Source organism: Melanotaenia boesemani, chromosome 15 (genome assembly GCF_017639745.1).
Source record: "Melanotaenia boesemani isolate fMelBoe1 chromosome 15, fMelBoe1.pri, whole genome shotgun sequence".
Taxonomy (NCBI): domain Eukaryota; kingdom Metazoa; phylum Chordata; class Actinopteri; order Atheriniformes; family Melanotaeniidae; genus Melanotaenia; species Melanotaenia boesemani.
The window spans coordinates 30,778,258-30,801,987 of record NC_055696.1 but is presented as its reverse complement, the minus strand read 5'-3'; the positions used below and the strand labels follow the sequence as shown (position 1 = coordinate 30,801,987).

Below are 23,730 nucleotides of genomic sequence, written 5' to 3'. Positions count from 1 at the left end.
ACCAGACACAGCATTCCAGCCTAGGTCCCCAACACAGAAAACCACCAGGTACCCCCCGCCAATATCCGACCACAAAACTGACGATGGCATAATCACAATACACTGATTATTTTTGGCTTTCTAGTTCACAAGAATAGTTTGCAATGTAAAAGTGCATGAGGATCATGTGTGCAGAGGTAATTATCATATTAATATCACCCAAGTCACCTAGTAAGCAGTGTGTGGGGTTTGCAGGAATATTACATTTAAGCCATGTTGACATGTCTTTACATACCTGAAGCCAGAATCTGCAGACAGGCGTTCAGGACCACAACGCAAGGAAGTCGTTGTGGGTGCAATTTAAGGAGATATTTGATTGTGACAGACCCATCCTGAACATGCTTTGTCCTGTATAATGAGTTCTATGGTGAATTTTTTATTGTATTAGTTTCTTAGTAATTGTTAAGTGTTTACAAATATTTGTGACCGTTCATCTTGATGAAAGTTACTGGATAAGTCAGCCTCCCATTTTGAAGTTGGAAGACAGATTGAGTCTTCTAGTTTAGATAATAGTCTATATAACTTTGATAATAGCTTTGGGGCTTTGAGAATCAAGAATTCTGCCACCCTTATAGGTAGCTGCAACTTAATAGGTTTATATATATATATATAAAATTTTAAAAAATGTGCTGCTGATACCATATTGTTAGGTGAGTAAAACAAGAAAAGGCTAATTTATTTGCATAGCACATTTCATGCACAAGACAATTCTTTTTTTTTTTTTTTTTTATCTTTTGTTGCCCTGTCCAGCATCATAGCAAGCAAAATGATAATCTGGTTGCTGTATTGTGCACAACAAATTTGCTCTGCCAAGGGGAGGCCTATGGGTAAGGCTCCTATTGATAACGTGATTAATTTGTTTATTTATTTACTTTAAATCACGGAATCTATGTAATCTTGCTGGACTGACCGGAGGGGACAGAAGAAGATGAAAAATAGCAAAAAGAGCAAAAGGGAAAGAAGAAAGGAGACAAAAACATCACAGACAGAAGGAAATGACTCTTCAATCCACACCATCACCAGACAACAAACTGTTACACTTTTACATGAATACACCAGAAAATTTCCTACAACTTTTACAAAAAAAAACCCAGAAACACACACACACAAAGAGCTGCTAGTCATTAAGAGTTTTTAAAAAATAACCAAATCAAAAAGACATATCATGAAAGTAGCATAACAGCGACCAGATACTAACTCACAGGGAAAATAAAAAGAAGAATTATCTCTTAGTATATAGACCCACTGGACAGCTCGGTGACTGTGTCAGCATGAGGAATAAGGAGTGATCAGTGATGAAGAGTGGTGAGTGAGATCGTGCAAATGCGACCACGCCCCTACGGAGGTCAGAGGCAGACCAGGGCAGCCCAGAGACCCGGGCCCTCAGCAGCAGTCCCGGAGCACCAATCCAATCTACCACCACAAAGACGACTCCAGCCCCACCTGAAGGGCGGCAGAGGAGAGCCCCAGCAAGAGCCCCCCACGGTCTTGGGGCACAGGTCCCAGTGGGCCAAGATCGGCAGCCGCCAGCCCCGCCAGGGACCTGCCACCCAGGGCAGCCCAAGTAAAGGGCCCAGGAGCCCAGAGGCGGCCACCCCACCCCCCAAAGGCAGAGGGCCTGCAACATGCCTAGGAGGACCAGGCCCCCCCAGACAGCCACCCGGCGCAGGCCAGCACACACCCCGATGTTCCAGCCGCACACCCCGAGAGCCAGGGCACCATCGACCCCCTCCCCCCACCTACTCCAATCTGCACCCCATATAACCCCCCACTCACACCCTTCCCTGTGCCTTACCCACAAGCGCTCACCATCACACAGTCGCGTTACACATAACCCACCCACCATGCCCTGGGAACACCCCAGGCGGACCAGAGGACAGCGAGCCCCAAGCAACCCCCCTCGACCCGGGACCTGGCCCCGGGGCAACCACCTCCCCCCGCCTGCCCCCGGCCACACACAGGGGGAACAGGGGTGTGAGAGGTCCCCAATACCCTCTCCCTCCCTGCTCCCAACTGTTTATGTAGTGTGTGTTGTGTGCAATTAAAATTGAGGGGCAGTGACCGCAATGAGCCGGGAGCCGGGCCACCTAAGTGACCCCGCCCGACATGCATCTCATGACATGCCCCCCCAGGTGTTGTTTGTGTGTTGTGTTTCTTGTGTTTTGGTGTCTTGGTGCAATTAAAACTGAGAGGCGAGTCGCCATGGGGTCTCCAAGGAGACCACTGAATGGCCCCCTCCGCTCCACCCCGCATGACTTCACGCCTCCCAACTCCCTACGTGTGTGTGTGAGACAGCGAGAGCGGGAAATCAGCAAACTTCCCTCTGGATGTTGAGCCTCTAGTGGCATTAGGCACCCCCGCTCCCCAGGAGGTCCCCCAGGGCAAGACAGGCCAGGAGAGGCCACCCCACACGACCGGGCCATACAGGCACCACAGCCAATGAGCCGCCACTGACCCCAGAAGGTACCCACCCTCCCACACATGCCTAACGGGGAATGAGAGGATGGGGACAGCGGCAGACCGACGGCACACCACCCCCAGGACCCCCCAGGCCCACCCAGGTCCCCCCCACAAGTGCACTTAACCCCGCCCCAACCACACACAGAAACACATGCACACACCTATTTCCTTGCACACGCCCGCTCATCCTAACACATACATGCCTCCTCAGCCCCACCCACACAATATAAACACTCACACAGCATACAACCCTCCCACTCTCACTCCTCAGACACACTCATCCTAGCACATGCATACACATGCACACAAACATACGCCCACACTCACACAAACATGATCCAAAGCATAGACACGCACACAACATACAAGCATCCCTGTCTCACACCCCAGCACCTCCCCCTATAATCCCTCGAATCCCACTCAGCCCTCCTTCAAACCCCTACACCCCTCCTGCCCCCGGGCCATACCCTGGGTCCCAGGGTGGCAACCAGACACCAGGGCATGCACCAACCCACACCATGGCAGCACATCCGGGCAGGCCCAGACCCCCAGCACATACGAACCCCGCCACCCCGGAGGAAGGAGGACCACCCCCAGGCACCAGTTCCTGAATCATGAAAAGTGCTGATGTGTATATAATATAATGACAAGTGGGATTACCGTTAACCATTAAAGGGTAGGAGAGAAGAAGTGTAAAGAGTGAAAATAGCGACAGTGCCAAAGGAAAAAAGTAATTTAAAAAACGCATCTGTGCTGAGAACAGTGTAGTGGAGACGGGCAGTGGATTTACTGTTAACTAAATGATCTTTTATGGTGGTTTAATGGATATAACATGATCTAGTGAGAATACAGGAAAATTAAAGCACATACCAAGTCAGTAGGGCCACGGAGTGATGTCCGGGTCTATCGCAGGCCAGACCTGCTACTATTACGCCTCTATATGTCACGTTTCACCGAAAAAATGCCGCAAAAAACGCAGTTTTGTCAGTAATCATGTCGTTCTTTTCGCCGTAATAAAAGGCTGCGCCGTTAAATATGCCGTAAATGTACCAAAAAATGCGCCGGTTTTTATGCCGCCTTGAAGCCCTAGAAAAATGCTGCAAAAAACATAAAAAACGGCTTTTGTGCACTTCAGGACATGCGTAAAAAACGCCGTTTTGCTAATATGATAATAATCTCCACCCTTCTTTTCTCACAGCCACTGAATGTGAAGTGTTTGTGCCCAATCACTGATCAAGACAAGCAGACCAAAGGAGTTCAGCACAGATCTCCTTTGTGGCCAAGATTGCTGTAACTTAACTGTGGTGGAGTTTTACATAGGCTGGGAGAGTTAGGCAGGAAAAATATCCCATTAATGAACTTCCTTGTTATTTTAAATTCCTTTTCCATGCTTCTTTTTTTCTTTTATATGTATGATTTTCTCTTAATGTTGATTTGGTCAGATTGACAGTCAGCTTCTTCATAGCAAGGGTAGTACAATGGTTTGAAGGCTTGTTGTGAAGTAGAGTGTCAATATTGCACAGGATCGAATCCTGTGAGGAACTTTTTTATTTATTTAGTTTGTTTTTAAACTCTGTCATACTATGTTATTGTGTATTTGTTTGGATACAGATGGCAGAAACCTGTCTATACTGTCAGTTTTTGCCCTCATTTCTGTCATTGTTTTGACAATATTTAAACTCCCCTGCCATGGTTAAGCTATGGAGACATACATTTTGACTACATGTATTTTTTGCTCTGGTTAACTTTCTGATAGAATTAGGAGGAAAGGAAACACAGTGACTGTAGATGGTGCCACACAATTAACCAGTACTGGATCCAATCCTATGAGATCTGTAATAAACAGAGATTAACAAAATGATTAATAGAAGACCATGTATTATTAAAGATCAGTGTTTAATAAATGTTTATAAAAAAATTAGACCATTTGGAAACATTAACTAAAAGTAAAGCAAAAGCAAGGTGCAGCGGGCGCAGGTGCAGCCTGGGAGCGGAGCGAGGAAAAGAGAGAGGAAGAGGCCGGCCATAGGCGGGTCTTTTATACGCGCGGTGCGTCGGGCCCTTTCTGGTGCTCAAATGTTAAGCCTGGAGGTAACAAAGTCGCATCCGGTAAGAAAACCAGTGTTTTGGCCAAAAAAACACACCTTTCTCAATTAAGTTAGTAATTAATATGGCCTTAAAATTTTCGTTTACTGTCAGTTTCAATGTCATTATGTCTACCAATCTCAAGCAATTGAATTTTGGTACATTCATCCAAAAATTCCACAGTGGGAGAGCTAAAAACCTCTCACCATGATTTCTCCTCACAAAACAAACAGAAGCACGAGCAATGCAAGAAAAACGCTGACCAAAAGGCACCAAACACACAGCGGCAGACCACAAGCCCCGCTACCTTACCTGCCTAACCAAACTTACCTATCACCAAATCCAACCCTAGTCTTCACGTAGATCAGTGGCGGGTTTTTACGCACCGAAAACCAGCGGGCATGTGAGGCAATCCTTACAGACGACCCCCCAAAACACGGCTAACGTGCTCCCAAGATTACTGCTTGCGCAGCAAACACAAACCGCGTCCCTGCGACACTCCAAAAAACAAACAGACGAAGCCCAAAGGAGCAGCGTCTTTGTTCCTAACCGGGACACAGGCCGCAAATGATAGGTTAAGGTGCACAAGGCAAACACTTTATTCACCTTGGTTAACTGAAGTTGGGGAAAACACCCTTCCACCCCCAGCCAACAAACAAAGGTGCATCTCCCACTCCTAGCAAACAAAAGGGGTATGCACCCAAAGGATCCGGCCGCCAGGGAAAACTTACCAAAACGTCAGAGTGGTGCTCTCCCCTCCCAAAAAAGATCACCAGCTCGCGCCCAAACACCAAACAAAGAACAACCAAAAACAGGCCTACCAAACGCATCACCAAAAGGATAATGCACAACTTTGGCGCACAAAACGAGTCCACAGCAACCCGAAGCAGTTAAGGATGAGCCCCCAATCTGTCATAACCCGGCTCACGGCTACAACAAAACAACGCCAAACAGCAAATAAGGCCTATTATGATTATTTATTAACGAAAGATTAACCACTGAGTGTGGCTGTCTGCAAAATCAGAAGTGTAGGTGCGTGCATGGTTGTGTGTAAGAATATAATGAGTGCAGTGTTGTATGGTGTAAAACTAAACTAAAAGTAAAGCAAAAGCAAGGTGCAGCGGGAGCAGGTGCGGCCTGGGAGCGGAGCGAGGAAAAGAGAGAGGGAGAGGCCGGCCGTAGGCGGGTCTTTTATACACGCGGTGCGTCGGGCCCTTGACGCACGCACAGCCAGGTACACTCCAGCTTCACCTGCACACACACATAATTAAAGAACACGGCCACAAGGAGGAAGGGGCCGTGACAGTGTAATTTCTTTTAAATATCCCAGCACTGATGCTATTTTAAAGTTAATCATATGGCCTTATTACCACTTGAAACATGCAATATGTCAACATTTTTCCCATTTCACAAAATAATACTGGGTTCATAATTTGTTTGACACATTTCAGGAATGACATTACCCATGATATCCCATACTACAAACTAGCAGAAGGTATCTGCAACACATCATTTGTTGTTGTAAATAGCAACGTTCTGGCGATACAACAATTCATGTGTAAATTGCACTCCAATGGCCCTCTACATACTATGGCCCTCTGGCTGTAAATCAATGGCCACCATCGTTGTCTATGTAAATCAGACCACTGGGGCTAATTGCCTGTTCACCTGAATAGCAACTTCAAGGTGCTGAATATGTTGCACACTTGAAGTATGAAAAGGGCTGACAGGAGTTATGATGATGTCTTGACTTTATTATCTGAAAATGAATGAACATTGCAGTACATCAGTGCGAGTGTCTGCCATCTGCATTGCTTTCACATTGACCGAGACTGGGTACTGTTTACCCCTTGCAGATGCGCTCATTTTTGGGTATCTCCCTCTTGTGGTGGAAGTAGGAACTACACTTTACTTGTACTGCAAATCTGAGCACACTATTAATTTTTTTTAAAGTAATATGAAATAATAACACAGGAAATAAAATAACATAATGAAATAACCAATAAAAATCAATGAAGGGGGGTGACCTTTTCTGCTATTCCCACAAATACAATAATAATCGTATTGTTTTTTTTTTTTTTTTTTTTTTTTTTTTAATGGCACATAAAACATGCCAGTTCAACATGGTAGATATCCTTCACATTATTATTTGGATCACGCTCCATGAACAGTGTCAAACATTCATTCACTGATGTTAGCTTAAGTTACCGGAAGAATGCATTTAATCTGCAAAGTGGATTCTAATATTGTTTAGTCTACTTGGGCAGTGTACTGTCAGGCACCTGCACTACGTTTTTAATTAAATGTTTTTGGTCATTGATATTAGTCATGGTCATAGAGAAATTGGGACAAACTGATGTACGAAACTATAACAATTTTAATGAACAGACTATGCAGACAGAAAAAGCTAACACACTACCAACAAAAAGAGTAAACAATTGAAAGAAAAATAATAATAAACATTGAATGTATTTCAAACATTACATTTTTAAACTTAACAGAAAAAACTTTTACAAAACTTCTAACTTTCAGACATACCAAACACTGAAGCTACAAGTAAAGACAACACTACTTAAAACAGAGATATAATAACAGGGTAGTTCCATATTTTTTCTTGTGAAATTTAAGACCTTTTTAAGACTTTTTAATGCCACCTAGAATAAGATTTGATGCCAAGATTGCCACCTAAAGAACAATCATCTGTATATCTTTACACTAATAAATGATTAGTATTATTCCTGAAACTCTTTAGTTATATTTTAAAAGTCTGATTGATACAGGTGAAAAAACTCTAGTTCTGCATTAAAATGTCAAAACTGAATCATAAATTTCATAGCATTTATAGGGGATGTTTTTTGCAACTAATATGAATATCATTACGCAGCTCATAAACAGTAAACTTCGCTTTCAAAAACATGATTAAGATATTTGTAAAACCACTATCGATAGAATTTGTTGCCAAATCCACACCAGATATAACAGACTTCACTGTTGTTACTTGCAAAGTATTGATCTAAAATATATTTTTGACAAGTACAACACTATGATCTAGATGAACAAAATGTAATAACTGCCCATATGTTTTAATACTTTTAAGACCTTGGGGCTACCTTGAATAAAACAGGGTGAACTTCAGTAACTGCAGCCATATTTTGACTGTAACCATTCTACCAAGTGCCATGTAAACAAATAGGGAGCTACACTTGCTTTAACAATATTATTTAAATTTATTTAGTTAATTTGATATCTTTTTCATATTTTAGCTTGATCTAATGCATAGTCTTACTTCATGTACTTGCTTCAACACAGAGAAACATTTTGGACAAATCAGTTATATCTCTATGACTTAAAACACCTACACTTTTCCAAAACCTAATGACCCCTTCAGGGCAAGGCACATTAAATCATTAAATTCTGCCTCACTGTCCATGCCCCTTGGTAAAGACAGACAGAGGCTGCAGGTGGAGGCAAATGGGACTCATCTGATCCCTGGCTCCTGGTCATAAAAGTCAATGGAGCAGGGGTGGGGAAATCCAAGGGGGGGGCAGTCTGCACCAGTGACGAAAACCAGAAGGTCCACAACCCCCTCTGGAGAGATAAGTTTGTTTAATTACTTAAAGTAGATATTTTTAACAGTGTTTTATACATTTACAGTCAGTTATCACTACTTCTGTAATACTGTAAGTTTTATGGGAAATGCAGTACAGAATAGGATTTTCTGTGCAATTATGAAATACATGACTTTGAGAGCCTAAATTATTGCATTGATATTACGATTGTTAGCTATAGCTATTACATAGGATTCCTCAACCAAAACTTGTTCAGACTTCATATGAGATTCAGCCATGATGCAGGAGTCAAAAATCATTACACAAAATGAGTTTCAGTTCTGTAGGATAATGCAGGCTGCCAAGAGCTTGTTTGACACAGACTACATCATAATCATACTCCTCTTCCAACACTGACTGCTACTACAGACCTCTGGCAACCACTGATAGGTTATTTTTACCAGAGCTAAGGTTAAAGGTCAAAGTTTTCTAAGTCCTAGTCCAACCCGGCCTTAGATTAATCCTGTTATGTATCAATAAAGTTTAGTTTAGGACTCCCCACTTATATACTTATGTTATTAATCCTAGACATTATTGATGTGATTCACCTTTCATGTACATTTGTATTTTATTAATCCTAGTTTTCCTAGATGTGATTTACTTAGCAGATGCAGGTGCTTGTTACATGATGTAATGTACTGTACTTTCTTCCTTATTTAGTCAGTTCCCTGACTGGTCATGCTAAAGTTAAGACTTCACTTGTTCCTTGCTGTTTGATTAATTTGTTCTTTAGATTAAACTGGCGCATTGCATAAAAGCCACAAACTTTGTGGGGAGGGCCTCCTGGCCTGGCCAGAAGCTATGCAGTTCTGTCACTTTTTGACAGATAACATGCAGGCAGGTACCTTCTGAACATGCAACACCACCCCTCTCCTCAATTATGTTCAGACTGTAATCAAGTACAAATGTTGTCAAGGAGAGTCAAGATAAGTCCGTAAAGCATCAGGCCCAGACCAATAATCATTGTCTGTCAATAGACGATATTTGCTGAATGACAATGCAAAAAAAATATTTTGAATTTACCACCACGTACCTTCGATACCCAGAAGCCAGTCCTCAAATAAATAGAGGGTGCTCTCCTACATCTCCCATCTGTTACTTCCTTCTTTTCTCCTTGTTCTCTTGAAAAGAGAACAAATTTGATGTCTGGTCAGTTTTTCCCCAGTGTTTGTAAACACCGGGACAAACTGCCTCCAGTTGGCCTTCACCAGGTCCCAGAACTGGCCACAAGAATTCATGCCAGCTGTGAACTGCTGGATCATGCTTGCAGCCCTGTTGGAGAAATGGTTACCCAATTTATTTTGAAATCATGTCATATCATACCACAAATTGCATAAGTAAACCATTGTACATTACTTCATAACCTCACAATAGCCAAGTCAAAAAAGCTTAAAAAAATACAAAGACATACTCTTGCTCTATGTGGAAATTACAGTTACTATTGTACAACAAATACCAGTAATACATGAATGTCACACCAACACACATTTAGCCCCAACACCCCTCCTCATGTCCCCTCACCCCCTCTCCTCACACACAACGTGAGTTCCTTGTCCTGATTTATAATTCTCCTGTTTTGTTAAGCTCTAGTTTATGCTGAAATAATAATTTTGCCATTGCTAAGGTTAACAACTCTTTTCTTAGTTCATATATTACAATTTGCCCTACTTAAGTCTCTGTATCTGCATTAATAAAGCTTGTTTAGATTATGACTTCATACTTTGTCATTTTTGTTTGGCCCAGTTGGCCATGTGTGTAGCTTCATCCTATACGGTTTAGTTAAGTAAGATTTCTGACAGCCAGCTTGACCTAACAAGAGACCTAATGCTATCAAAACAGTCATTGGCATCTGCTGTCCCAAAATACCATGAACAAACTTGCTGTTCAAGAACTGGATATGTGTGGGCTGGACTAACACGTAAACAATCTCTGTGCATATTCTGTGATAAGAGCTGAACTGGCCTTATTCGAGAGGAACTGGATGCTATCTTGAGCTCAGAGATGACCAGGAGGATTGCTACAGCTTACAGTTTCTCCTGACTCAGAGTCAGTAATGATGTAATTCTGCAATTGATTTGCAACTGTAATTTTTGACAATTTTAAACCTGAATAAAACAAAGGCGACAAATCCGAGACTAAACTCCTGATCTTCAAAGACTTTTTTGGACTAAAGAACACGCAGCAGGTGTTTATTTTCAAAAAGATCTAAATAGCTAATGAATAAAAAAAATCCTGCCAACACCTCACATAACCCTGAGCCCCCCCCCCCAAATTAACAACTTAGAATATTCCACAGTATCCTGGCCATCACCTCCAAATAATGTAAGAAGTGTGTCATTTTGCACAAATTAACACAATACCTATTGCTTACCGATGATAAATAAAATGTACTTGTTTCAGATCCTGTCTGTGACGCAATTCTTAATCTTTACAAAATTAGAATTTGGGGGAAAAATAATATAATGTCAGCACTGGGAATTGCAGATTAGTCATATTGCTCTACAAAATGCAAATGTGCGTACTTTCAGTAAACACATTACATCCTACATTAATGTCATTGCACTTTGTTCTTAGGGGCTGTAGCACACCTGAAGTTGTTACCTGGTCTATAATGCGCCGGGTCTCTTCTTCCACTTGGACCAGCCCAAGGTCAAAACCTGTTAGGTCCACAGTCCGGCTGCACATAAATTCAAAAAGAGACCTATTGAAGCTCCGGAGGCCTGGTCCATTGTGGATGATAGACCAGGCCGTAAGTTTCCCTGCTGTATAGAACTTTTCTTGTTCAAGGGCTTGAAGGTCATAGGAGAAAAACAGCTCCCCAGGCCTCCCCTCAAAGACCCCCAGGGACCCTTGAACTTCAATCATCAGCAACCTGCAAAAAAAATGTTCAAGGACATTTTTGAATTGCATACATGTCAGAGTGATTACATAAAGTCACAATGATGCCTACTAACTCTACAATAATAATTTATATGTCAATCAGCAGTTATTGCTCACCTAAAAAACTCCCTCCTAGGCCCACCATAGTCAGCTGCCATTTCCAACACAAATGCCACAGATGGTTCTTTGTGCCAGCTAAAATAGCTCTTAGATAGAGCTAAACATGCACTTCGTAGGACATGTCGTCTCCTGGCGATCACTGTGAGTGTAGAGTTTTGATCAATGTTGTCCTGTCTGAAGTTGTTTAAGATGGACGTGAGGTCCACATCGTCCTACAATTGAATCCAGCACAAAAAAATGTCTAAGTTTCACAACAAATACCAATTTCACATTGTATATTAACACAACATGGTTTATGTGCTCACACCAGGATCACTCCTGTTGGGGGATCCAAGCAGAACTTCCTCCCCATCTTCTGATGCTGACTGTATGTAGATGTCCTCTACACCAAGACACAAGACTTCATTTATGCGTACATCATTACAAAACATTAGAATGGAATTGTAATAACTTGCCTTTGCATGGCTGTGTGATTTTCTCCATGGCTTGAAGATGCATTACTATGGTAGAAGGAAATGTCAAGTTATAACAATAACACTAAAACCCATGGTCAGAGAGTTGAAAAATTCATCAACTCTTGAAAAGTGATTTACCTCACTGATACCCAAGGCTCTATATCAGGAATAGCAAGGGATAATTCATCCTCAGGAGCAGGACTATGAAACAAAATAAACTATTTCTGCTTTATAGAGATTAATTCCAAGGCATTGCCTTGGTACGCTTACGAAAGCTAGTTAGTTTGTTCAAAACGCAGAAATACCACTTACTTTATTATAGGTCCATTTGGCTGGAGGCGTTCCTCTGTGGTGGTGGTCTGAATGCGTCGTTCTGCAGTGGTGGGCAGGACGCATTCGGTGGTGGGCTGGGTGCATTGTTCTGCAGTGGGGATGCTGAAGGGCAATAAAAATTAGTCATGAGTCAGCATAGCCTCATTAACACTAACAATGTGACTACTTAAACATGTGAAGTAGGCCATAACAAGAAAACACTTGTCTCACAGAGAGTTCCTCACTGGAGGATTTCTAAAGGAAATGAAAAGCAGCATTTCAAAGCATTGTTCTCTTTACCAAATATTAGTTAATCAACAGCGCAATAACTACATGACAAAAATGAAATCAGCAGGCCACTACTTTCAAACAATTCTTAGTTTGTCTACACTTACTATTTAGTTATTTTTTTGGTGACTGAGAATTCTACAACCAATGCCAGAATACACTGTGTGCAGAATTATTAGGCAAATTAGTATTTTGACCACATCATCCTCTTTATTGATGTTGTCCTACTCCAACTGGTACAGGCTTGAAAGCCTACTACCAATTAAGCATATCAGGTGATGTGCATCTCTGTAATGAGAAGGGGTGTGGTCTAATGACATCAACACCCTATATCAGGTGTGCATAATTATTAGGCAACTTCCATTCCTTTGGCAAAATGGGTCAGAAGAGAGATTTGACGGACTCTGAAAAGTCAAAAATAGTGAGATGTCTTGCAGAGGGATGCAGCAGTCTTAAAATTGCCAAGCTTTAAAGAGTGATCATCGAACAATCAAGCGTTTCATTCAAAATAGTCAACAGGGTCGCAAGAAGCGTGTTGAAAAAACAAGGCGCAAAATAACTACCCATGAACTGAGGAAAATCAAGCATGAAGCTGCCAAGATGCCATTGGCCACCAGTTTTGCCATATTTCAGAGCTGCAACATCACTGGAGTGCCAAGAAGCACAAGGTCTGCAATACTCAGGGACATGGCCAAGGTAAGGGAGGCTGAAAAACGACCACCACTGAACAAGACACACAAGATAAAACGTCAAGACTGGGCCAAGAAATATCATAAGACTGATTTTTCTAAGGTTTTATGGACTGATGAAATGAGAGTGAGTCTTGATGGGCCAGATGGATGGGCCCGTGGCTGGATCAGTACAGGGCAGAGAGCTCCACTCTGACTCAGATGCCAGCAAGGTGGAGGTGGGATACTGGTATGGGCTGGTATCATCAAAGATGAGCTTGTGGGACCTTTTCGGGTTGAGGATGGAGTCAAGCTCAACTCCCAGTCCTACTGCCAGTTTCTGGAAGACACCTTCTTCAAGCAGTGGTACAGGAAGAAGTCAGCATTGTTCAAGAAAAACATGATTTTCATGCAGGACAATGCTCCAGCACACGCATCCAAGTACTCCATTGCGTGGCTGGCCAGAAAAGGTCTAAAAGAAGAAAAAATAATGACATGGTCTCCTTGTTCACCTGATTTTAACCCCATAGAGAACCTGTGGTCCCTCATTAAATGTGAGATCTACAGGGAGGGAAAACAGTACACCTCTCTGAACAGTGTCTGGGAGGCTGTGGTTGCTGCTGCACGCAATGTTGATCGTGAACAGGTCAAGACACTGACAGAATCTATGGATGGCAGGCTTTTGAGTGTCCTTTCAAAGAAAGGTGGTTATATTGGTCACTGTTTTGTTTTTGTTTTGTTTTTGAATGCCAGAAATGTATATTTGTAAATTTTGAGTTGTTATATTGGTTTCCCTGGTGAAAATAAATAAGTGAAATGGGTATATATTTGGTTTTTGTTAAATTGCCTAATAATTATGCACAGTAATAGTCACCTGCACACACAGATATCCTCCTAAGATACTAAAACTAAAAAGAGCCCCACTCCAACTTCCAGAAATATTCAGCTTTGATATTTATGAGTCTTTTATGTTCATTGCGAACATAGTTGTTGTTCTATAATATAATTAATCCTCAAAAATACAACTTGCCTAATAATTCTGCACACCCTGTATTTACAGTCAAGCCACTTCTGTAACAGATTTGAATTTTATAGCCCTGTTCCAGTTGCTAATGTCTGTGAGCATGATTTCAAAGTAAAATTGCGGACCGTGTCTTAGTTCTGCTCTCCAGTCTGTGACCTCAATGACTTCAGACCAGTCGATTAGACATTTCAATGTCATGAAGAGAATGTATACATCTTCAGCAGTTGAGTGTGATTATATCTATGATTACAAAGGTAATATTTTCCATGCTGCATACCACCCACCCTCAATTTACTATAGTAACTTACCTTTGGCCGAAGGTATAAATTTGACCGTTGCAGTGCCCTATGGGAATGAATATCCATTGGACACTGCTCTGTAATGGGCACAACCTCCCGCTGTCCATTCACCCGACAAAGTTCAAATTCTTCAGGCACCCCAGTAATATTATCCCGGAGTGCCTGATAGAACTGCTGGGGTGTCTGGTCCATAGCCACCACCACCCTAACGGGCCCTGTGACATCTATGAACAGCAAAGACATGTTGAAGTACTTTAGCAGTGAGAGGGGAAATAATACTACTTGGAGCCAAGATGAAATGAACCACAATCCAATGGAAAATCTTTATGGTCTACATGTGTAATGGTCTTGAATGGGAGAACTAAGGCACATGACAAAATTTGACTACAAAATACAACCTCACTTACTTGCAACACAGGACAAGGACCAAGGCAATAGTCGCAAGAACACTACACAAAACACAAAGACCAACAGAGAACGGAGGAAACAGGAGGGTTTAAATACACAAGGCTAATGAAGGAACAAGGAGCGGGTGAAGAAAGCAGGGACTAACAAGCCTACTAAACAGGAAACAGGACACATGATTGGCAGAAGTAGGAACAGGTGCAGGGAATGAACTAATAATCAGGAAACAGGACGAAGAAACAGGTGAACAAGGTACATGAGGGGTGGAGCAAGAAATGCACATGTCACATGACAGGGAAGAAAAAAGCACATGTAGCATAGGGCCAGGAAAGTAAACAGAGTGCACATGTAACACAACAATACATAACATCTTTGTACTTATAGCTCCAAACAAATGGTTATAAGGGTGTAACTGGCTGCAATCACTACACCTTAAACCCTTAAACTAATAATAAAAAAGGAATTCACTTACCATTTCTCGACCTGAATGAAGAGATGTCGCTACTTTTAAACAAGGACACCTTGAAAGTAATTTGTCGAGGTCTCCCTATCCTGGAGCCTTGCCTCCTGCTGGCCACTGGCCTAGCATCCGTCCCTTGCCTGAAGGCCTGTAGTCTACATCAAAATGTAAAGATTAGGTTATGTGTGTATGTCTTTCTTAAAATGAAATAAGAAATAGGAAAAAGATTAAGAACCATGAGAGCAAAATCAGATTTGCAAATGCATACCCTGCTGAAAAAAACAGCATAGAGCAGCATAGAAATCCTGCTGGTCTGTGCTGTTTTTTTCAGCAGGTAGTACTGCCACTAATGACATATTTTCTAAATATAAAACTTTGGACAAATTTTAGGATTAGTTAAATAACACAAACTATAATTTCCAAAAACATCAAGTGGTTGCTTTATCAGTTGAGTTCATTTTTTGGTGGATACAACTCGGGGGCCAAAACATGTCAGTTGTACCAAAAGTAAACAAAACATAAATAAATAGTGAGTGAGTGTGGGAGTGAATCCAGGGGATCTCCAGCAGCGCCGAGATCGAAAAGTGGCAAATGGTTAACCAGTGCATTGACCACTGTATTGGCCACCACTAGGGGGCACCTCAAAGTGGTTAACCAGTCCATTGGCCACTTTCGGGAGCAGTTAACCACTGCGATGGCCACCACTGGTGGCATCTTTTAATGGCTAAATTTATTGTTACCCATTCATACAGCTAGTTTTTTCTCTGACATTTACCACTTTAATATGAGCTGACCACTGAGAAGCCACCGCCTTAATGGTCAATACAGAGGCTACGTAGGCTATAGAGTGTCCTCAGTAGTCTACACACTTCGAAGTCTGCTTTACGTTCGGGAAATGGGACAGCTTACCTAGTCAACAAGAATTTCCCATAGCAACTACACAAATTACTCATAGGACACTTCAGTGGAAGTTAAACTGACCGGAAACACCGACAGAAAAAAAAAAAAAACGGTCTGAAGCTCTGTTGTTTTCCAGCCGGTACACACATCATTAACCCCTTAAAAATCCAAAAATATCAAATATTACAGAATTTTAATGTCACCATTTAACAACCATGTTTTAAATGTTTTGTACCATTTCTAATAAAGTGTAGTTAAAAGAAACGTACGTTTCTATTTCTTTTTTTTTAACAAGACTGAAATCTACTCCTCTGAGCTCAGTTGCTGATTAGTCACCGTCTTGTGAGCAATGAATTCTGGCAGAAAAGAAGCTGCGAAGGATGCATCACCAGCAGCCTTTGTTTGAGGCCAAATGAAGTGTGCATTTGAAGGGTGGATTCAGAGGTTCTTTCAAATTCTGTGAATTGGGACAGTACTTTGTACACCGCAATGACATATGTGGCCGATGAATCCACACTTCAAAATGTGCAGACCCTGAATTGGGACATACCTTGAGTGTTTCAGCAGTCTGGGTACATCACTACACCCAGATTTCTGGCCTGGGTGGTGGTTTTTTTTAGGTGTATAGACTGAAGTTCTGTGGTGACCTTTAATCATTTCTCTTTGGCTTCAAAGACCATCACCTCAGTTTTGTTTTTGTTTAACTGAAGAAAGTTCAGACACATCCAGTCATTAATCTCCTCAGTGCATTTACCAAGAGCCTGTACAGGGCCTCGGTCTCCTGGTGACATTGTAATATATACCTGTGAGTCATCTGCATAGCTATGGTAACTTATTTAGTTGTTCTTTATAACGTGTGCCAGTGGGAGCATGTAGGTGTTAAACAGAAGAGGTCCCAAGATGGAACCTTGGGAAACTCCACATGTAATTCTTGTCTGCTCAGATGTAAAGTTACCTATTGACACAAAGTACTTTCTATTCTCTAAATAAGATTTAAACCAGTGTAGCGCAGTGCCAGAGAGGCCCACCCAGTTTAAGCATTATGTTGTTGTGAACTGTATCAAATGCAGCCCTGAGATCCAGTAAGACTAAGACAGACATTTTCCCATCGTCTGTATTCAAACATATGTCATTAATGACTTTGGTCAGAGCACCTCAGAGCTGTGGTGCTGTCTAAAACCTGACTGGAAGACATCATAGCAGTTGTTTTGAGTTAAAAAGTGGTTTAGTTGACGAAAAACAGCTTTTTTGATTATCTTACTTAGAAAAGGAAGATTTGAAATTGACCTGTAGTTGCCCATTTGTGTCTTGTCTGGATTGTCCCTTTTTAGCAGAGGTGTGATTACAGCTGTTTTTACAAGTTCTGGGAAGACAAATTAAAGACAAGTTCACAGTCTGTGACAGATGTGGCTCAAGAGTCCACCAGTTCACTAAAACCATCATAAAAGACTGCACCATGTCCAGGGGCCTGTAAATATTTACAAACATTAATGTAAGGCCTTCAGCTGAAGAGCCACATATTCGAAAGAAGGAAAACTTCCAAGAGATAAGTGCTTACACTGAAATGACTCATTAAACCAGTGGTTCTCAACCTTTTTTCAATAAAGTACCCCTTGTGGAATATTTTTTCAGCCAAGTACACCCAAACTAACATGAAACAGTTTTGGCAGGAAAAAGAGATGAAAAATACAGCACTTTATCATTTGTGTCTGGTATATTAAACTGTAACTGTGCAAAATAATAGTCATTTTTAGTACCGTTTTTGAACCATTGAGACAGAAGATAAAGATAAGAAGACACTCACATATAGATGTAATATTAAGTTCTAAATTAATATTTGAACATCACAAACAAATTGGTTCCCAAACAGATTCATTCATTAACTGAATGACATATTAAATTTAATTAATAAACAGCTCTTCTCATAAAAGAAATAATTAACAATAATTAACCCCAATTAACCTAGAAAAAAGCACAGAAAATGTTCACGAAAATAAAGATTAACCTAATTTTAAAATGGAGTTTTCTAAAATTAAATTAAAATATTTCTCATCTTGACCTATCTATTCTAAGGATCAAAAATAACATTAGAAGTTTAAAAGTTTTAAACTGTCAACACTTAAGATTGCACTGCTGCATTAAACTGAGAACTTTGCACGAGTACTTTAGTGGGAAAGTTGGGCTTGTGAGTCACTGAGGCTCTTTGTCAGTCTTGGTGGCAGGGAAGCGACTGGTGTGATGAAGCTCTTCTCCAGGGAGAGCCTGTTTCTTTGTTTTGCTCTTATCACAGTCGTAGCAGAGAAGGAGGCCTCACATAAATATGTGGAGGCAAAGGATAGTAGCTTCTCCAAAGCTTTCTGTCCTAGGTCAGGATGCTCCTGTTTTACACAAGCCCAAAACTGTGTGGATGTGGCAAACTTCATCTGGAGGCCACGGTCAGATGACACTTCCAAGGGTTTTTCCTGAAAAGTGACAGGAAGCATGTTTCTGTTTGCTTCAGACAAGAGAAATGGATTTCTCACCCAATCCAGTTGTGCAGATTCCTTCTCTATGTCAGGAAAGTAGGACTGAAAGCCCTGAATCAAGTTGGTCAAATGGCCCACTATAACTGATTTCACTAGTGCTCTGTCCACATCCTCACTAGTGAGAAAATCATCCACCTGAGGAAAGCAGGTGAAATCTCCATAAGCACAAGACCTTCTCCACAGCTCTGCTTTCTTCAGGAAGCCACCCACTTTGTCATAAGAGTTCAAAATGCTGCTGTCTTTGCCCTGCAAAGACGTATTCAGTTCATTCAGTTTGCTGAATATCTCGGCCAAGTAGCACAGCTGTGCAAGCCAGTATTTCTCCAGGAACAAGGTGGCAAGGGGAGATTGATGCTCAGCCAGAAAGGTGTGTGCTTCCGACAGTAACTCAAATAGCCGGTTGAGTGTTCTTCCTCAAGAGAGCCAGCGCACTTCTGTGTGCAGTAGCAGTTGCTTGTGTTCAGCTCCCATATTTTCACAGAGGTGGCGAAACAGGCGTGCATTACGTGGCCTTGATTTTATGAAGTTGGTCACTTTGGCGCTGTCATTTAAAACGTCATATAACTCAGGGCTCATTTTCTTGGACGCCAGTGCCTCTCTGTGTATGACACAGTGAGTCCATTTCACGTAGGGGTTGTCTTTTTTTTTGGTTTGTGTTAGATTTTGATCATAGTTTATGGTTTTGGTTTGCCATGTTCTGTTTTGATCTTGGTTTCTAGTTCTGGTTTTTGTGTCCGGTTTTCTGTTAGGATCATTGTTTGTGTCATGTTTTAGTTTTTGTTTTGGGTTTCGGTTTATACACTTTTAGGTGTATAAACCAAAAGTTTTTTTTGTTTTTTTTCCTCCTTTAGTAGAGGAAAATAACTTGCTTTTGTTCATTGTATTCTGTACCTAATTTACTTTAGCATGGGTCAAATATTGAAATGTTAAATTTGAATTTCTCCTCTTATAAAGTGAAAAGTCAGTTGATAAATGAGGCCCGCCCTGGTTCTCTGTCCTGGCACTGCGACTGAGGACAATTGCTCCACTAATTTCTGCAATGCCATTATTTCTGGTAACCACACAGAACTTGTGAGCATATGTGACGGTTGGCACATATGGAGACGTGCGTATTTTGGTTCGTTTTCAGGGAGCTTAGCTATCCGTTGCTGGACCCAGAAGACGGAGCAATACCACTGGGGCAGTGCTGAGCAAAATAGGAGACATGTGACCAGAGAGAGAAACAAACCAGAGAAGAAGAGGATCAGGAAGGGAACAAAAAATCAGAAGAATGAGGACGACATGCAAGCTGTTGAAAAAATGATATGCAAATGTTTAGGATGTCGGGTGGTTGGAAAGAACTGCATAGAGCATCACCGCCATCAAATAATGTCTGAAACTGACATCGGCTCTGAACTCAGCACTGACCACTAGTGGAGGAACTGACTTAACAACCATGGCAACACAAAACACACATGGAGGTATATGCATGACGTTTGAAACGGACGTAGCTATTTACGTATGTAGGGAGCAGAAATGGGCCTTAAAGCTCAAGCTTTGCCTTTTCAGCTTTCTTATTTCTTTTTTCTTTTAATTACATTAAGCATGTTGTGCATGAACAACTTCCACATGTATGACTTAGCTTGACTCATTTTATGGTGCACTTTAATTTAATTGTATTTCAATGGGTTAACACAACACACATGGAGTACGTATGATTTCTGTGCAGGACTTCTCTCAGATAAAAAACAAAATCTAATTGAGGCACTTGTTTTCTTTTAAATTCTTTTTCTGAACACAATTCAGAAGATGAATGATAGCGCTTTATACTTGTTTTATACAGTTATGTTTACCCTAAAACAAAAAAAAATTAAAAATGACAAAGCAAATAATGAAGGGCCTTGTTTTTCACAGACCTTTCTCCCTATTGGTGTTTCCATGGTGCAGCTGATACTGCAACAACATCAAACACTCCATAAAATCATTAAAAGGACAACACACGTTCCTCAACAAGTCAGACCAGCATCACAGACAAGAGGGGAAGGCAAAACAGACTTATGAATTCACCAAGAAGTACTTCAATTTCTACCCTCATTTAGTGGCAACTGCATGTTTTGGAGGTACTACTGTGTGTTTCTTTCATGTTTCAATAATAAATGTAAATGTTAAATTAGCTTTTATGAGAAATTATTGATAAAAATCTAACATTACGCTCTCTGCTTTCTGAGGACATATGTTTAAACATCTTAATATGTCTCTTACAGGAGTATACTGCTTTGGATGGAGAACAAAACCACGGTCACTCCTCTCACACAGCCGATTGTGTTTGAGCTAGAAGGCTTCGATGTACCACCAGGCTACGGCCCTTTCCTCTTCTTCTTGGCTCTGTTTGCCTACATCGTGGTGCTGCTGGGGAATGGTATAGTAGTGTGTGTCATTGCTGTAGATAGGAACCTGCACAGACCCATGTTTATTATGGTGTGTCACCTGGTAGTCTGTGATCTGCTGGCGGCCACTGCAGTGCTGCCTCGCCTCATGATGCACTTCCTGATGGGCCAGAAGAGGATCGCCTACATCTTGGCCATCGCTCAGGCCTTCAGCGTGCACACATACGGTGCAGCAGTGCAGACTGTTCTGGGTGCTATGGCCTATGACAGGTAGTGAAATCACTGAGGATAAGGTTCTGAACTTTTCAGGTTCTGAAACTTTTTGCTGTTTTTCCAGAGTTTAAAATGTTCTAAATAACAATGAGTGGGTTTTAGAAGATCATGTGCTGAAACTTATTCCTTCAGCAGTTAATTTAATTTCTCACTTTAAGTTTTTCATTTATCATTATAGAGATTTACTGGTCAAAATTAGATTTTTCCAAGGAAACTACGGTCTTCAAATGGCAAAATCACTTTTTGTTATTAAATTTTTACCTGATACCAGCACGTACTGCATCTGCAAGGTCTTTTAACGCATGACCTGACGTTTTCATTCTGTAGTGATGTGGAGTAAAGATCCTTGTAGGTCGGCATCAGCCGATTCAATATTCTGTGGGACACAGGAAAACAGGAATTAACATTCCAACAGTAAGGGGATAAGTGATGGTAACAGGGACTGTTATCCTGGACTAATTTGTAAATGAAAATAAATCAGTCTAATTAGAAAAAAGCTCCAGTATGCTTAAATTTGCTCTGAATTCTGCATTAATTTGACTATTCATTGAAGCCCCCATTCAAAATGGGGAAAGTGGTTTAGTCCACACCTGCACCAGGTGTCTGAACCAAGTAATTCAGCCTATTTTTACATATATATATATATATATATATATGAGTGTGTGTGTGTTTAAAAAAAAACTCATTGTCAGTTTAGAGCAATTTCCTGTTTAGAAATCACAATTTTCCACCCATCTGCATGGGTTTTCTCTTTTTTTTCTCTCTCTCTCTCTTTTCTTAAGTGCCAGAAGGAAAGCATCTCTTGATTTTAATAAACCCGCTCTCTGCTCTTACATCAAACTGCAGCAAGATATTACATGGCTGAGGAGGCATTGGACTGCAAGCCTCAGCTTGTGGGTTTTTTGAGTTCAGAGCCAGAAAGCATGAACTTTGAGAAAAAAAAAAAATAAATAAATAAACTTTCTTAATGTGCAACAAAAACCTGGACGGTGTTAATGATGAATGCGTTAACTCTCTAATATATGTGTACAATATGTATTGCACTGAACGAACTGAGCTCTTTTCTCTGTGCAGGTACGTTGCAGTATGTGAGCCACTCAGGTATCACGCCATCATGACTTCAGCTCGGCTGCACACCTGCTGCGCTCTGGCCTGGATTGTAGCCCTGCTGCTTATTGTGGTTCTCTTTTCCTTCCATATTAATGTCCCACTGTGTGGACAAAGGATCGATAATGTCTACTGCAGCAACCGTGGCATCCTCAACCTGGCCTGCATTCCTACTCCCACAAACAACATCTACGGTGCATTTATTAACAATGAAGTTTGGTTTTTTGCTTTTGTTTTGCACAAGTTTGAGGTCACATATACGGTAGTATCGAGACTATCACAAGCATTGGCAATGTTCTTATAATTCTTCCCATGAATTGTAAGAAATTTTAAATAAAAATGAAAACATGGTTTTCAGTTTAAATTAATAATTGCCTTTCTATGATTTTCTAGGTCTTGCCATGACCTGGACTTTGAGTACAGGGGTCTTCATCATCATTGCTTTTTCCTACATCCGAATCCTGAGTGCTTCTGCAAAACAAGGCAGAAATGATAAGAGTGTCCGCATCAAAGCAGTTCAGACATGCACACCTCACCTTGTTGTTTATGTCCTGTATGAGATCGCTGCAGTCATTATCATTGTGAGTTACAGGTTTCCCTCCCTCTCCCAAAACATACGGAAGTTCTTCAGCATTCTGACTATGATTGTTCCTCCAGCAATCAACCCCATCATCTACGGCCTGGTCAGTAAAGAATTACGCTCCAGCATCATTAAACATTTCCCCACCAAGGTCCATCCCAAAAGCTAACACACTCACATAGTGAGTCATTATAGTCACTGTTATGGTGGTAGGACAGTAGCTTGTGATAATGAGAATGTTGTAAATAATGTGTGAAATCTGAGAAACTGCATTTATACATGATAATACAGCTCTACTCAGGACTGCTGAAGTATAACTTTTTAATGTCATAGAAGAAAAATAAAGGCATATAAAACTACCTAATTAACGGAATGGATAATAAATAAATAAAGAAATAAATAAATAAATAGATACATACATAAATACATACATACGTGCACGATCTCTGTGTATCAGTAGATGGACTGCTGTTTTGGGGTTCCGATGCGATATCTAAAGTTTGGATCCTAGCCAATACCAACATTTTTCAATATCAAATCAGTTTATCAGGCTGTAATATACCACATATCACTTCTTTTTTATTTGTTTTTTAACTTGTCCTCTCCAGCATGATGGCAGCAGAATGATGCTCTGGCTGCTGTGTTGGGCTGAATAAAAGTAGCTCTAAACTATTAAACTACAAAACTCTAAACTCTAAACTAAACCAGTATAAACCCACTGGATAACTCAGTGACTGTCTGCATGCAAAGTATGAGGAATGAGGAGTGATTAGAGATGAGTGTGATCATGTAAACGTGACCAGACACAGCATTGCAGCCTAGGTCCCCAATACAGAAAACCACCTGGTACCCCCCGCCAATATCCGACCACAAAAC

At 41.2% G+C, this 23,730-nt stretch overlaps 1 protein-coding gene across 1 annotated transcript; it reads left to right on the top strand.

The window, feature by feature from the left end:
* Positions 1-20,787: 20,787 nt before the first annotated feature.
* On the top strand, positions 20,788-23,023 carry LOC121653970 (olfactory receptor 2K2-like). Its single transcript, XM_042007779.1, has 4 exons — positions 20,788-20,926; positions 21,002-21,164; positions 22,242-22,468; positions 22,668-23,023. Exons 1-4 carry the CDS (start codon positions 20,788-20,790, stop codon positions 23,021-23,023), a joined length of 885 nt encoding a protein of 294 aa, XP_041863713.1.
* Positions 23,024-23,730: the final 707 nt, after the last annotated feature.